Here is a 17,502-nt window from a genome sequence, read left to right as displayed (position 1 = left end):
CCAGAGAAAATGTCTCCTAGAAAATGGCATAAAGTTGAGTTTTCAGAAATGACCAAGTTAGGTAGGTGGGATGGGAGGAGAGTGATTTCTAGGTATGCACAGAATCATAAAATAAGAAAGAGGACTGTGCAATTCAGAAACTGCAGTCAGGCCAGTTGGACTAGAGATTAATGAGATGGGGCAAATGCTTGAGATGAGACTGGAAGGATTGGCAGTGACAAATCATGACTCTCTTGATGATATTTGGGTTGTTCCAACTTTCACTTAAACAATGCTACAAAACATACATATTTTGCCATTGTGTGTTTCTATGAAACAAGTTCCTTAAAATGGGAATGATGAGTAAATGGTTAAAAACAGTTAAATTTTGGCCCTCCAAAATCATTGCACTAATTTAAATTCTTGCCAACCATCTAAACTAGTGTCTGGTTCCTCACATTCTCGTCAACACAGTGTGTTGTACATTTTAAAAGCTGCCAACCTGGTAAATGAAAAATCATGTGCCAGATAGTCTATTCTTATTTATATTTCTTTAGTAGTTGAGCATCTTTATTTACTGGCCATTTGTATTCTTTCTTGAACTGTTTATGCCCTTTGTCTATTTTTCTATTGGTATTTTAATATCATTTATTTTAATTTGAAAAAAGTTTGTATATATCTTTTATGAACTGCTTCACAATCAAATATTTTGGCTTCACTAATAGTTCTAGCAGGCTGGGCACGGTGGCTTACGCCTGTAATCTCAGTACTTTGGTAGGCCAAGGCAGGTGGATCACTTGAGGTCGGGAATTTGAGACCAGCCTAACCAACATGGTGAAACTTCATCTCTACTAAAATACAAAAATTAGCTGAGCGTGGTGGTGTGCACCTGTAATCCCGCTACTCGGGAGGCTGAGGCAGGAGAATCACTTGAACCCAGGAGGCAGAGGTTGCAGTGATCCGAGATTGCACCACTGCACTCCAGCCTGGGTGACAGAGCGAGACTCCATCTCAAAAAAAAAAAAAAAAAAAAAAAAGTTCTAGTTCTTTTGTTTCTTCCTTTAAATAAAACCAGCTCAAGCCCTCATGCCCCAGAATGGTAGGAAGTCCTGTTTTGTCATTCTTTGACTTCCCACTTCCCTAACATTATGTGAGAACCCAAGACCTATACTTATCCAATTCAATAGGAGGTCTACCTGACTTCCAATTCCCCTTAGATGCAGGGAAGAGCTTGTGACACTCAGCCTGCCACTGGTCTAAGTTATTTTATTTGAAATATAGCATACTTATAAGTGACTATATGAGCAGCTGAATACCCATCATCCAAGCCAAGAAATAGAAAATGGCATAACTCAGATGACACTTGGTGCCCCTCTTCAATAGAACTCCCTCTTTACCCATCACAGATGCAACCCCTATCTTGAACACAAGCATTTATTTTACTATTGCCTTTTAAAATGTACATGTGTTTTCATACTCTTTCTATAGTTTCCTGCCTAAAACAAACTTTGATTCGCATTGGAACTTCCACTCCATTAATCTTACTGATTTTCTTAGGCCAGAGTGTGTGTGTGTTTGCTATCTGAGAAAACAGAAGCAATCAAAAGAGGAGTTTTACAGCTTCCCTCCTCTGAATCACCTGGTCAGCCTCCTCTGTATTCACAGGCTCTGGTCACTGAGTAGGCTGCCTGTCATTTCTCCTAAGGAAGCATCCAGGCCCTCATCTACTCAAGGGCATTCATCCATTTTTGCTTATTCTCCTGCATCATTTTTATTTTCTCTGCTGGATTACTCGATTGGCACCAAATATGGCATAGTACCTCTCAACCAAAAATTAATAATAATTTCTCCCTGATTCTACATTCCCCTCAAATTATCTGGCACATTTGTCTGTTTCCCTTTTGAACAAAAATCCTCAAGAGTTATGCATTCTTGCTGCTTTGTTTTCTTTTCTTCCCGTTTATTTTTTAATTACTTTTTAGAATCACTTTTTAAGCTACAATTTTATACAGTAAAATTCACCAATTTTAATTGTGCAATTTGATGAATGTAAGTATCTCTGCAGTCATGATATAGAATACTTGCTTCATCACAAGAAATTCCTTTATGTGTCTTTTTAATCAACACCCTCCCCCTTCCACTACTACTCTCTGGTCTGGCAACAGCTGACCTGCTTTCTATTACTACAGTTTAGTCTTTTAAAGAATTTAATATAAATGGAATCAAGCAGTAGTCTTAATGCATGCATTCAATAGTCTTTTGTGACCAGCTTCTTTTGCATAGCATGATGCTTTTGAGATTCATCTATGTTATTGCATATATCAGTAACTCATTCCTTTTTATTGCTGGGTGGTATTCCATTGTACCATAGCACAATTTGTGTATGCATTCACCAGTTGTTACATATTGGGTTGATTCTACTTTGAGGCTATTATGAATTACCCTGCTATGAATATTCAAGTACAAGTATTTGTGTGGATATATGTTATTTCTTTTGGGTAAATATCTGAAAGTAGAAATGCTGGGTTATGTGGTAAGTGCATGTTAACTTTATAAGGAATTGCCAAGCTGTTTTCCAAAGTGATTGTACCATTTTTGCATATTCACCACTGATGTATGAAAGTTTCAATTGTTCCCCATCCTCACCAACCTTTGGTATAATCTGTCTTTTTAATTTTAGCCATTCTAGAGGGTATGCAATGGTATCTTGTTTTAGTTTAATTTTTATTTTGTCTGATGACTAATGATGTTGAGTATGTGTTCATGTGATTGCTTGCCATATTAGTCCATTTTCACACTGCTAATAAAGACATAGCCAAGACAGGGAAGAAAAGGAGGTTTTAATGGACTCACAGTTCCATGTGGCTGGGGAGGCCTCACAATCATGGCAGAAGGCTAGGAGGAGCAAGTCACATCTTACATGGATGGCGGCAGGCAGAGAGGAGCTTGTGTGGGGAAACTGCCCTTTTTAAAACCATCAGATCTCATGAGACTTATTCACTATCATGAGAACAGCATGGGAAAGACCTGCCCCCATGATTCAATTATCTCCCACCAGGTTCCTCCCACAACACATGGGAATTCAAGATGAGATTTGGGTGAAGACACAGCCAAACCATATAATTTACAATACATATAGTGCGTTTTTTAGTGAAGTGTTTGTCCGTATCTCTTGCCCATTTTTAAAAAACTTTGTTGTCTTGGCCTTTATTGGGTTATAAGAATGCTTTATATAATCTGGATATATTTTTGATGGACATATTTTGAAAATATATTCTCTCAGTCAATGGCTTGCTTTTTCATTTTTTAAGTAGTATCTTTTGAAGATCCAAAATCTGAAATCCTCCAAAATCCAAAACTTTTTGAGTACTGATATGACACCACAAATAGAAAATTTCACACCTAACCTCACGTAACAGGTTGCAGTCAAAATGCAGGGAGGGGCACAATACAAAATTTATTCAGTGTCCCCAAGGAAAAAAATAAAATTAAGGCTATATGTATAAGGAGTATACAAACATAAATAAATTTCGTGTTTAGATTTGGGGCCCATCCCCAAAATATCTCATTGTGTATATGCAGATATTCCAAAAATCCAAAATCTGAAACACTTCTGGTCCCAAGTATTTCAGATAAAGTATATTCAACCCATAGTATAAGAACCTTAAAATAGGTTTCCAGACGTAAATTTTATCTTTTTAGGTGTTGGATATTTTTGTCTTCTTATAAAAAATGCCTGAACTTTGTTCTGGGATACAGTTAAGTTACTCGAAAATAGTTTTATTCTTTTGGATCTTCCTTTTATGATTGGTTAAGTGAATCCAGAGCCATGTTATTTGTATGGCTCTTCTCCACTACTGAGGTAAAACCTTCCTTGGTATTCTACTAGATTCCTCATAAATTATGAGTTTTTCTAGTCTCTCAGTGGAAACAGGCACTATTTCTGCTTCTGTGTGAGCACCAAGGACCGTTCTTTAATGCTTTCAGATCCCCTACCCTCAAGCTTTGGGTAGTTTCCTCATATCTTGAGCTGGTCAGCACTCTGCTGAGTACTTGAGGGAACCTCTGCAGATTTCCAGGTTCTCCCTCTCCTCTTTGAACTCTGTCTTGTAAACTCTAGCCACATTGGTCTCACTGGACTCTCAGGTCCATCTCCTTAATTCAGAGAGTCCACCGAACTTGACCTGGGTTTGCCCTCCCTGACTGTGGAATGGATCCTATGTCAAGGTGGTAAAGTGGGGCAAGAGTAGGGTTCACTCATTTTTCCCAAGTCTCAGTGATCACTGTCCTTAATTCTCTGATAGTGTGTTAAAAACTGTTTCAATATATTTTGTCTGATTTTTAAAAATCATTTCGGAAGGGAGGATAAATCCAGTTCTTGGTACTCTATCTTGGACAAAAGTGGATGTTCCAATAAAAAAGTTTCAGCAGGCTGGGGGTGGTGGCTCAAGCCTGTAATCCCAGTACTTAGGAGGCCAAGGTGGGTGTATCACCACAGGTCAGGAGTTCGAGACCAGCCTGACCAATATGGTGACACCCCATCTCTACTAACAATACAAAAATTAGCCAGGTGTGGTAGCACACGCCTGCAATCCCAGCTACTCAGGAGGCTCAGAAGGGAGAATTGCTAGAACCCAGAAAGTGGAGCTTGCAATGAGCTGAGATTGTGCCACTGCACTCCAGCCTGGACAGCAGAGTGAGACTCCCTCTCAAAAAAAAAAAAAAATTTTTTTTCAGCAGAATAGTAACAGTAGCCAAGTTAGAATGATCATCCTGACTGTAATGTAGGGAATATACTACACAAAAGCAAAATTAAGTGTAGGAAGCACAGTCAGGGCTGGAACTAGGGTAAGGCAAGGGAGGCATATAACACACAAAAATTAAGGAGGCACTGACTGTCAGGCTCATGTAGATGCCAACCCCGTACTTGTAACACGTTGATAGTGAATGCTTCCTTAAACTGTGTCCTAGGCACCTCCCTCACCTTAGCAGGTCAGGGCCTAGTCCTGACCCCAAGAACACTGAAGTGGCTTTTGGAACAAATGAAAAATGATGATGCTTTAAACAAATGTCACTGCAAGAAAGACCAATAGTAGATACATTTGAAATATATTTAGAAAGTAGAATCAATAGTATTTGGTGACTAACTGGATGTGGAAAGAGGAAGAAGTCAAATATGATTCCCAGGTAATAGTGAGCTGGAGCTGCTCATACTGGTTGGTAAGAGCCAGCTGTTAAATATCCTGAAATTTTGTGAACTACTCAACAAATGTCAGTAGCTAAAAATCTATTGCTGTGAGAATATTTACTATCTAAATCAGTGAATAATACAAATTAGGTCTTCTCCTCTACCACCAGAGCCAGTTTACAAGCATCCCATGGCTTCCAGGTTTATTTGGTGAATTTATCACCCTCTTTTCCTAGAATCCCTAACCATCATATCAATTTCCACTGTTATCTAGACTTTTTTTCCCTTCAGACTCAAGTCTAAGAGAGAAAGATTGAAAGATAGTAGGAAAGGGATCTTATGTCTTACTCAGTATGGTAACCCTAGGGTCAAGCACAGTGTCTGAGACATAACAAGTACTAGGTATTTATGGCCTCTCATAGTTACCCTCCCATTCTATATACAACACTAAACCAAAAGGAACCCCACCTACACCATAGGGAGCACCACACCCACTTCAATAAATCCTGAACAGCACTCCAGAATAAAGGATTTGCAGGCAGAATGGTAAATTCTAGAGCCAGATTAGACATTTTTCTGAAACCCAGCTAGATAATTAACCAGGGTCTATTTGTCAGATCCAGCCCAAACCTGTTCTTTTCTCATACCTGAATCTCTATGAATAGATGTCTTTGGATATAGTCTAGTCAAGAAACTTTCTAAAGGAAGCATTCTATTTTTCTGACACACAATCCAAATCTTCTAGTGGCTCTTGTGCTCTCCTTTACTCGTTACTGTCTTCTGTACTCTAGCTTTCTACCCTCGGTTTCCTTAGTAAACTTCTTTACTCTTGATATTTTGACTTTTTCTTTGTGCTGCTTTCCTCATTTGCTCCTAAATTACTTCCTGATAAAACTTGAGTATAAGCATCATCAGTGCTACACACTCCATTTGGAAGGTCACATCTCATGTTTCATTTTCAGTCTCTGCAGAAACCTTAAGGATTAGCGTAACTGTGGTGTGATTCTATTTCTATTAGATAAGCACCTTCAGTGCTCAGTTGGCTTGTGTTTTATGTGTGTTGTCATACTATCTGAGTATATGACTTTTTCAAGTCCAAGTAAAAGGTTGAACCCAATGGCAGAAAGTGACTATTTCAATAGGCCAAACGGATGGATCCACAGTCTCCTTTCTTCTTTTTGTTACGCCCAGGTTGAGGGTAAGAGTGACTTGATCAAACAAGATTGTAATTCCTTCTTCTTTCTCTCTCAGATTTCACCACACCACACAACACATCGGGACGTTCAGCTCCACCCTCTACAAATGTCCGGAGTGCAGACCAAGAGAATGGAGAAATAACCCTTGTAAAGCGTCGTATATTTGGCCACAGGATTATCACTGTCAACTTTGCGATCAATGATCTATATTTCTTTTCTGAAATGGAGAAGTAAGTTTTCACTTCTCCTTCTTCTGCCCAGAAAATGACTTTTCATCCTTAGAACTGCCCAGCAGAAACTAGTTTGATCTGTTAGAGACACAGTGATTTCAGCCCTGTCCAGTAAGAGTCTCTCCTGAAAATCTTACTGAATGCTGTCACTCACTTGATTTCCATCTTTCTTTTCTTTGGGTCCTAAAAGCTCTTCAGCGTTCCAGAAATTCCACTGTTAAAATGCAGTTACTTAGTCCCAGAAAAGGGGCATGTTTTTCTCCATTATTTACAAATGTGAAAAAGTCCTATTATATAACACCATGAGACCAATATTCTTTAGTCAGAGCCAGGAATTATAATAATACAAATTGTGTGTGTGTGTGTGTGTATGACATTAAACAGATATTTTTAAGTTAAGACATATTAGTGTATATTAATTCACCTCTCAATTTTTTTTACCTGTCAAATTTTTTATGTAAAGCCAAAGTCAATCCACAATGGAAGGTCTGTAAATTTTTCTTGTATAGACTATACCCCGAAAGCTGTCTACTAATTATTTTTTTAATTGGTACATAATAGATTTACATATTTTGGAGACATATGTGATATTTGGTATACTCATATAATGTGTAAAGATCAATCAGAGTAATTGAGATATCCATCATCTTCTTTATTTTTTCTTTATGCTAGACAGATTCAAATTATTCTCTTCTAGATATTTTGAAATGTACTATAGATGATTATTAACTGTAGACACCATACTGAGCCATTGAACACTAGGTCTTATTTCTTCTATCTAACTGTGTATTTGTACCTCTTGATCAAACTGTCTTCATCCCCCTACCCCCTACCCTTCCCAGATTCTGGTAACGACTTGAGATCCACTTTTTTAGCTCCCACATATGAGTGAAAACGTGATATTTGTCCTTCTGTGTTTGACTTATTTCACTTAACATAATCACCTACAGCTCCACCCATGTTGCTGCAAATGACAGGATTTCGTTCTTTTCTGTGGCTTAATACTATTTTATTGTGTATCTGTATACACCACATTTTCTTTAACCATTCATCCACTGATGGGCACTTAGGTTGATTCCATATTCCAGCTATTGTGAATAGTGCTACAATAAACATGGGAGTGCAAATCTCTCTTCAACATACTCATTTTCTTTCCTTTGGATATATACCCAGTATTAGGATTGCTGGATGACATGGGAGTTCTATTTTTAGCTTTTTGAGGAAGCTCCATACTGTTTTCCACAGTGGCTATGCTAATTTACGTTGCCACCAACCAGGTACAAGGTTTCCCCTTTTTATACATGCTCACCAGCATCTGTTATTCCCTGTATTTTTGGTAATAGCCACTTTAACTAGGGTAAGATGATATCTCATTGTGGTTTTGACTTGCATTTCTCTCATGATTTGTGATCTTAGCAGTTTTTCATATACCTTTTGGGCATTTGTGTATCTCTTTTGAGAAACGTCTATTCAGATATTTTGCACATTTAAAAAATCAGATTATTTGGGTTTTTTGTTATTGAGATGTTTGAGCTCCATATGTATTCTGGTTATTAATCTCTTGTCAGATGGATAGTTTGCAAATATTTTCTCCCATTCTGTGGGTTGTCTCTTTACTTTGTCGATTGTTTCCTTTGCTGTGCAGAAGCTTTTTAGCTTGATGTGATCCATTTGTGTGTTTCTGCTTTGGCTCCCTATGCTTCTTACACAAAAACCTTTGCCCAAACCAATGTCCTGCCATGTTTCCCCAATGTTTTCTTCCAGTAGCTTCAGAGTTTTAGATTTAAGCCTTTAGTACATTTTTATTTGATTTTTGTGTATGGTGAGAGATAGGTGTCTGGTTTCATTCTGCTGCATATGGACATTCAGTTTTCCTATCACCATTTATTGCAGAGACAGTCCTTTCCCCCACTGTACACTCTTGGCACCTGTGTCAAAAGTGTGTTGGCTGCAAAGGCATGGATTTATATCTGAATTGTCTATTCTGTTCCATGGGTCTATGTGTCTACTTTTATGCCAGCACCATGCTGATTTAATTACTATAGCTTTGTAGTATATTTTGAAGTCAGCTAGAGTGATGCCTCCAGCTTTGTTCTTTTTGGTCAGGATTGCTTTAACTATTCAGGGTCTTTTGTGGTTCCGTGTAAATTTTAGGATTGCTTTTTTCTATTTCTGTGAAGAATGCCATTGGTATTTTGATAGGGATTGCACTGAATCTATAAATTTCTTTGGGTAGTGTAGACATTTTAATAATATTATGTTTTCCAATCCATAAGTACGGAATATACTTCAATTGTGTGTGTGTGTGTGTGTGTGTGTGTGTGTCTTCTTCAATTTTTTCATCAGTATTTTCCTTGTATATATTTTGCAGTTCTTTAAGTTAATTCCTAGGTATTTTATGCTTTTTGTAGCTACTGTCAATGAGATTGCTTTCTTGATTTCTTTTTCAGATTGTTCATTGTTGGTGTAGATAAATGCTTCTGATTTTCACATGCTGATTTTTTATTCTGCAACTTTACTGAATGTCTGAGTTGTAATAGGCTGTTGGTGAAGTCTTTAGGATTTTCTAAAGATAAGATTATGTCAGCTGTGAACAAGCCTAATTTGACTTCTTCCTTTCCAGTTTGGATGTCCTTTATTTCTTTCTCTTGCCTAATTGTTCTGGCTAGAATTTCCACTTCTATATTGAATAAGAGTAGTGAGAGTGGGCATCCTTGACTTGTTCCAGATCTTAGAGGAAAAACTTTCAATTTTTCCCCATTCTATATGATGTTAGCTGTGGGTTTATCATATATTTGCATTTACTATTTTGAGGTATATTTCTTCCATACCCAATTTGTTGATGGTTTTTATCATAAAGAGATGTTGAATTTTATTGAATGCTTCATCATCTGTGAAACGATCATATGGCTCTTATTCTTGATTCTGTTAATGTGATATATCACGTTTATTGATTTGCATATGTTGAATCAACCTTGTATTCCTGGGATGAATCCCGTTAGATCACGGTAAATTATCTTTTTAATGTGTTGTTGAATTTGGTTTGCTAGTATTTTGCTGAGGCTTTTTGCATCTGTGTTCATCAGTGATATTGGCCTGTAGTTTTCTTTTTTTGCTGCATCCCTCTCTAGTTTTGATATCGGGTCAATGTTTGCCTTGTAGAATTAGTTTTTAGTATTCTCTCTTTTGAATTTTTTAAGAGTTTGAGCAGAATTAATATTAGTTTTTATTTAAATTTGTGGTAGAATTAATGCCACCAGGTCCTGGCATTTTCTTTGACTGGAAACTTATTATGGCGTCAATCTTGTTACTCATTATCTGTTCATCTGAGTTTTCTATGTCCTCATGATTCAACCTGGTAGTTTTTATGTGTCCAAGAATTTATTCATTTCTTCTAGGATTTCCAATTTGTTGGTGTATAGTTGTACATCATAATCTCTGATGACTACGTCTCTTTTTTGTTTCTGATTTTATTTATTTGGGTCTTCCTTCTGCCTTTATCAGTCTAGCTAAAGGCTTAATGATTTTCTTTATATTTTTTAAAAACCAACTTTTTGTTTCATTAATCTTCTGTATTTTTTAGTCTTAATTTCATTTATTTCTGCTCTGATATTTATTATTAATATTTTATTCTTTCTACTAATTTGGGTTTGGTTTGTTCTTGTTTTTTAGTTCCTTGAGGGCAACATTAGGTTGTTTATTTGAAGTCTTTCTACTTTTTTGATGTAAGTATTTATTTTCTAAATTTTCCTCTTAGTACTGCTTTTGTTGTATCCCATAGATTTTGGAATGTTGTATTTCCATCTTCATTTGTTTCAAGGAATTTTTAAATTTTCTCCTTTATTTCTTCACTGATCCATTGGTCATTCAGGAGCATGTTGTTTAATTTCCATGTACTGTAGGAAACAGTTTCCAAGGTTCTGCTTGGTATTGATTTCTAGTTTTTTTCCATCATGGTCAGATAGGATGCTTGATTTTATTTCTACTTTTGGAAATTTTTTGAGACTTGTTTTGTGGTCTATTTTGAAGAATGTTCCATGTGCTGATGAAAAGATTGTATATTCTGTAGCAGTTGGGTGAAATATTCTGTAAATGTCAGTTAGGCCTATTTGGTGTGGTGTGTAGTTTAACTGCAATTTTTTGTTGTTGTTGATTTTCTGTCTGGATGATCTGTCCATTACTAAGAGTGGGGTATTGAAATTTCCTACTATTATTGTATTGTAACCTTTCTCTCCCTTTAGATCTTTTAATGTTTGCTTTATATACTTGGGTGCTCTCATGTTGGATGTGTTGATATTTATAATTGTTATATCCTCTTACTGAATTGACCCCTTTATCGTTATATAATAATTATGTCTCTTTTTAGAGTCTTCAACTTGTAGCCTATTTTATCTGATATAACTGTAGCTATCCTAACTCTTTTTTTGGTTTCTACTCACATAGAATATCTTTTTCCATCCCTTCACTTTTAGTCTATGTGTGTTTTTATAGGTGAAGTGGGTTTCTTGTAGGTAGCATGTAGTTGGGTCTTGTTTCTTCATCCATTCAGCCACTATATGTCTTTTAATTAGAGAATTGAGTCTATTTGCAGTCAACATTCTTATTAATAAGTAAGAACTTACTACTGCCATTTTGTTGCTTGTTTTCTGGTTGTTTTTGAACTCCTCTCTTCCTTTCTTACTGTCTTCCTTTGTGATTAAGTAATTTTCTCTGGTACTGTATTTTAATTCATTGCTTTTTATTTTTAGTGTAACTATTATAGGTTTCTGCATTGTGGTTACTATGAGGCTTACCAAAAATATTTTGTGGATATAACAAATTATTTTAAAGAGATGACAGCTTATCTTACATCACAAAGAGAAGAATAGAAACAAAGAAAAAACTAAAATGAATCTCCACACTTTAACTCTATCCTCTCAATATTTGGACATTTTTTCTCAATTTGCATATTTTATATTGCTTGTCTCTTATCAGATTGCTTTAGCTATTGTTCCTTCTGACAAATTTGTCTTTTAGGCTTCATACTAGAGTTATGAGTGAATCACACACCACAATTACTATATTAGAATATTCTGGATTAGTCTGTGCACTCACTTTTACCAATGAGTTTTATACCTTCAAAGGCTTCCTTCTTGCATGTTAGTGTCATTTTCTTTCAGAATAAAGAACTCTCTTTAGCATTTCTTGTAAGACATGTCTGTTGGTCATGAATTCTCTCAGCTTTTGTTTGTCTAGGAAAGGCTATCTGTCCTTCATGATTGAAGGATAGCTTTGCTGGATACATACAGTACGCTTCGATGGTGGGTTTTTTTTTTTTTCACTTTGAAAATGTTTTCTCAAATTTTCCTGGCCTTTATGGTTTCCATTGAGAAGTCTGTTGCCAGATGAATTGGAGCTTCTTTATATGTTATTTTCTTCTTTTTCTGCTTTTAGGATTCTCTCTTTGTCCTCGACCTTTAAGAGTTGATTACTATAATACTTGGAGTAGTCTTATTTGGGTCGAATTTATTTAATGTTCTCTGGCCTTCCTGTACCTAAACATGTATGTCTTTGTCAAGTTTTAGGATGTTTTCTGTTATTGTTTTGAATAAGTTTTCTTTTCCTTGCTCTTGCTCAACTCCCTCTTGAACACCAATAATTTTTAGATTTGCTCTTTTGAAGTAATTTTGTATATCTTGTAGGTGTCTTTGTTACTTTTCATTCTTTTTTCTCCTCTGTCTCATTATATTTGAGTTCTGAGATAGTGCTGGTAATAATCTCAATACTATTTGTTTGTTTTGAGTTTCCATATGAGAGAATGAAGCCAACTTGCTTCTATGCTAACATTTTGGAACCTAAAGTGTCTGTCTACTGATTTGAATTTTTATTTCTTTAAAGTGGAACAGAATTTAAAGATTACTGTGAAGCAATTTAATCCTTCTGGATTTTTATACCTTTTTTTATGTTTTAAACTGCATGGCCACACCTAACTCAACAGTATTTTGTTTTTGTTTTTGTTTTTGTTTTTATGAGACGGAGTCTCACTCTGTCGCCATGCTGGAGTGTGGCACCATCTTGGCTCACTTCAACCTCCACCTCCTGGGTTCAAGCGATTCTCCTGCCTCAGCCTCCCAAGTAGCTGGGACTACAGGTGCATGCCACCATGCCCAGCTAATTTTTGTATTTTTAGTAGGGATGGGGTTTCACCATGTTGGCCAGGATGGTCTCGATCTCCTGACATCATGATCACCCGCCTCAGCCTCTCAAAGTCCTGGAATTACAGGTGTGAGCCACTGCACGCAGCCAACAACACTTTTTTAAAAAGCTACGTGCCTTCATTAGAATTTCCAAAACATTCTAACTTGTTTTCATAGAAATAATAACTTTTCTTTAATGTTCATATTTTATCAGTTTTCACAAGTTACTAATTATAGCAATTATAGTTACTAATTATCTTTACAATAGGGAAAGATACTTGGGAAGAAACACAACTCCTGGTACACATTCACTTCTACTAGTTGGAGAAAGGTGAGAGTGTACTAAACGTGTCCCACTAATCTATGCAGTCAGCATGTCATGGGCATCAGTCAGTGTGTTTTTCAAAACTGTAGACACCTGATAACTCATGCGTCAGTTAGAAGAGTTTGGTTAAGAGATCTTCTACTCCCCCCAGTGATGGATTTAGCTCATTTCCACAGATGCTTGTTGATTGCTCACTCTACTGAACACTGGGTTTGACACTGGATATACAAAAAACAACTATGACGTGCTCTCTACTTCTAAGATCCCACAAACTAATAAGGATGGCAGAAAAGACACAAACAAAAGTTAGGAAGTGTCTCAGGATGATAGGTGCTATGGGAGAATCAGGCACAGGAAGTGTATTTAGACAACTGTAAGTCCTCAGGTATGGTTTCTTGGGAGACCCAAAATTCTTGGGTAATCTAAGCTAAATTTTGAAGGAAGAGTAGGGGTTAGTCAGATAATAAAGGATGTAGGGGGAGGTAATGGAGGAGCAGAGGGAGATACTAATCAGAGTGAATAGCCTCACCTGCTGCTGCTCTGATTCCCACCACGTTGCGTCTTCTTCCTCGCTTGACCTCTACAAACTATTCTCTATATAGCCACCAGCGTAGCCTATTAAAAACATAAACCAGACTAGATCATTCTCCTGCCTAAAGTGTTCTACTGGCAGCATGGCACGGTGGCTCATGCCTGTAGTCCCAGCACTTTGGGAGGCCAAGGTGGGCGGATCACGAGGTCAAGAGATCGAGACCATACTGGATAACACAGTGAAATCCCGTCTCTACTAAAAATACAAAAAATTAGCCAGGCATGGTGGCAGATGCCTGTAGTCCCAGCTACTCAGGACGCTGAGGCAGGAGAATGGCATGAACCAGGGAGGCCGAGCTTGCAGTGAGCCGAGATCGCAGCACTGCACTCCAGCCTGGGATACAGAGTGAGACTCCGTCTCAAAAAATAAAAGTGTTCTACTGGCTTCCCATTACCACTGGAATTAAGTCCAAACCTCCTCTCATTGCCTAAAGTGCTCTGCAGGAGTGGGACCTGCCTGCATCTCAGGGCTTGCCTCAGGTCAGCACAGGAGAGGGAAGAGCAAGATAGTCCTTAGGCCTTGAAGTCATTAGAGGTGCAATGCTGCAGGGTCCGAATGGGTAAAGAAGGGAAGGTGGGATAAACAAGGGGGTTTGTGGTGAAGAAATTCACTTGAAGGGGCCCTTGACATGTTATCTGACCTGTGATAAGTGCTCAGTATTTGCCAATGGATGAATTATGACTGAATGAATAAAGTCACAACCTGGCCTAGAACTGTCCTTGCCTTTCTTGGGCCAGAAATGGGTCTAGGCTGGGTGCCTTGTTAGTCACTGTTTTCATCTTCTCCTCCTGATTTCCTACTTCACATTTCTTTTTTAGATTTAATGATCTGGTAAGTTCAGCCCACATGCTGCAGGTCAACCGGGCATACAATGAGAATGATGTGATCCTAATGCGGTCCAAAATGAACATTATCCAAAAACTCTTCCTGAATTCTGACATCCCTCCAAAGCTGAGGGTAAGAAAGACTCCCACTCCACTTGCCTTTCACCAAGAAGCATTTCCCCCACAAGGACAATTAGAAAGCTAATTGTCAGGCACCTCATAAGTCCTGGCCAACTAAATATCCTTTACCTAGCAACTCCATGAAAACCGTCTGCCTTTTGGAAAGGGGGTGGTCGTGGGGTTCTGGGGGCCAGGAGAGGTTTTCTGCCTTCCCGTGGAGCCTCTGCCAGTGACAGGCTCCCACTCTGTGGGTAGGTGAATGTCCCTGAGTCCCAGAAGGATGCCATCCTTGCTGCCATCACAGACGGCTACCTAGATCGGAGCATCTTCCACGGGGCTATCATGTCTGTCTTCCCCGTCGTTATGTACTTCTGGAAAAGGTAACTGTTTCTCCTTATTCAGTGACTGCTAGGTCAGGAAAACACACTTAGTTTGGAGAGAGTTTTCTGCCTTCCTCTAGCACTCTGTTTCATAGTTTCCAGTTTCTAAGGGGAACTAAGATGTTGTTTTCTTATCCTAGTCACCTCACTCCATCCCTCACACAGAGCACCAAACACTGAATCCACAGATGGAAAGCAGAGTAAGACTGAGAGCCAGACGCCTAGTTTCCCACCCCTCCTCTTTCTATGCTTGCTTGGAGCAAGAATGTGAGATTTTCTTAGGCCTGGGTTTCTCACAAGAAGGTAAGAGTGAACCACAGCCCCTTGGGGAGAAATTCTGTCAAGACTAACACAACTGCTTGTGCTTAAGAAGCTACATGAAGAAAGTAACCCAGAGTGTTTTGCTCTGTTATGCCCAAATCCCCATAATTACCACTGAGGGGGCACAGTTGCTAGATACTCCAATTATCAAGAGGAGCTAGACATTCAAATGTGTATTTCATCTCTCCCAAGGTTAAAGTGGCAAATATGGCAACTAACAAAACTAAAACACGGTGAAGAACCTGTGAAGGCCAAAAACCAAAAATGAAACAAGCAAAATATATGCAGATTTTTTGTGGCCAAATGCAATCTGTGGCCCACTGGTTTCTAACCTGTCCTGTGGAGATTTGGCCTGAGCCTTCCCAGCTGGTTATTTATTCCTGTGGTCTGCCAGAGTTCCAGCTCATATCTTCCACATGGTGAATGGCAGTGCCTTGGGTGGTAGTGACCAGAGGACACCTGGCTGAAATGTTCCCAGACAAAGCTAATCAGGACACTTAGATTATCATGTGACTTTGACTCTTAGAAGTTCCCATCTTCCACCAAAAAAAAAAAAAAGTTACTTTATTAAAATAGAAGTGTGAAATGCTTACCGATCTCTAATCTTTATTTTAAAATCCTTAAGATAATAAATTATTTAATACAGAACCAAGAGAAGTACAAAAATCTAAGTTCAAGACAAGCAATTTAACCTTTTGAACATCAAATGTTGTCTAGAACTTAATTCTAGTTCTCCTAGCAAGGACTAAATAGACATTCACCCAGAGACTTTTGGAGGGATTAGGAACCTCTGGGAAATACATACTTCTCTTGAATGAGCCAGTGTTTAGCTGTCTCCCATGTGCTTAGAAAAATGAGACGTGCTTTAGGGAGGCTTTGGATTCCTGTTCCTCCTGCAGTTTCTTTACTTACTTTCCTACATACTTATAAAGAAATTTATGTTATGCAAACTGTGTTTACATATGTTATCTTAAATGAACCTCTCCACAGCCCTACGCAGTAGGTGGGGAGGAGTATTATTATCCCTGCTTTACAGATGAGGAGACTGAGGTTCAGAGTGGTTGAGGGACTTGCCTAGAATCACTTGGTAAGTGGTAAAACCAGCATTAGAAACCAGGTCTCTTGGTCTCTCATCACCACAAATAATGCATGTGCGGCATACTGGGAGGTCCATTAGGGGAAGGAGACCCAGTTCAGCAAGTGAAATGGGAAAAGCCTACTGGGATAGAACAGACTGTCCCTCAAGGAGAGGGGAGGAGGGCAGCAGGCAAAACCACCAGATCCAAAGTGCCATAGAAAATAAATTCAGTCTTAGCCAAGACTGACCTCCAAGGGGTCCAATCCAAGGACTGGTTGAAGGTAGGGATAACAAGGGGCTTGGGGCCAGGAAGGAAGAGATGATGGGGAGTATTGCACAGGCTTCTAGAGAACATAAAGGTCATAAAGAGTACATAAATCTGAGTTCACATGAGAAACTAGGTCTATTCCAGAGAAGGGCCCGCTGGGAATAGAGTAAGGTGGTCAAGGCTGTCAGTAAGGGGCAGGGTGGAAACTAGGATTAGGACCTGAGCAAAAGTCCTTCGGACACTCTGGCCATACCAGGTGGGGTTAGATAGGAATGTCAGAGTCTGATGCTGGGGTGCACCCCAGAGGTTAACCTCACCCCAGTCCTCAGGATAGCAGGCCCTTTACAGGCTCCATTCACTGATGGTTCCAGAAAGAAGCCCCAACAAACTGCCCATGCCAGGCCCACGCTGGAGCCAGGTCTGGACAAAGAGGAGGCCTCAGAACAAAGGCCACTGGCAGGTAGCACCCCAAGGCCAGGATGCTCTCCTCTTCTCTGTTGGACACCCACATTCTCTGAGGACTGGCCCGGCCCCGTTTCTCCTGTGCTTGGTGCTCCAGCCCCCTCCACTGGGGGTTCCCTCCTATGACCAGAAGCCATTCTTCCCACAGGTTTTGTTTCTGGAAGGTGACCCGCTCTTACTTACAGTATAGGGGGAAGAAGTTCAAGGACAGAAAAAGCCCTCCTAAATCTATGGACAAGTATCCTTTCTCGAGTGGAGGTAAGCTCCACCACAACTCACAGCCCCATTCTCTAGCAACCAAGACTTGCGAAGAGAAAGCAAGGGCCCAAGGGGCCAAATTCAAGACTTCCTCGAGGGTGTTTG

General features: G+C 38.9%; 1 protein-coding gene across 1 annotated transcript in view; it reads left to right on the top strand.

The window, feature by feature from the left end:
- The window catches only part of RGSL1 (regulator of G protein signaling like 1), a 112,673-nt gene that overhangs the window by 79,765 nt on the left and 15,406 nt on the right, over positions 1 to 17,502 (top strand). Inside the window, exons 16-19 of the mRNA XM_030818424.1 lie at positions 6,419 to 6,593; positions 14,505 to 14,643; positions 14,886 to 15,010; positions 17,288 to 17,397. Coding sequence (XP_030674284.1) covers positions 6,419 to 6,593; positions 14,505 to 14,643; positions 14,886 to 15,010; positions 17,288 to 17,397 — 549 coding nt within the window. The remainder of the gene's footprint in view (positions 1 to 6,418; positions 6,594 to 14,504; positions 14,644 to 14,885; positions 15,011 to 17,287; positions 17,398 to 17,502) is intronic.

The sequence above is a fragment of the Nomascus leucogenys genome, chromosome 9 (assembly GCF_006542625.1).
Source record: "Nomascus leucogenys isolate Asia chromosome 9, Asia_NLE_v1, whole genome shotgun sequence".
NCBI lineage: Eukaryota > Metazoa > Chordata > Mammalia > Primates > Hylobatidae > Nomascus > Nomascus leucogenys.
Note: the sequence above shows the minus strand (reverse complement) of the source record. Positions and strands in the feature narration are given on the sequence as shown.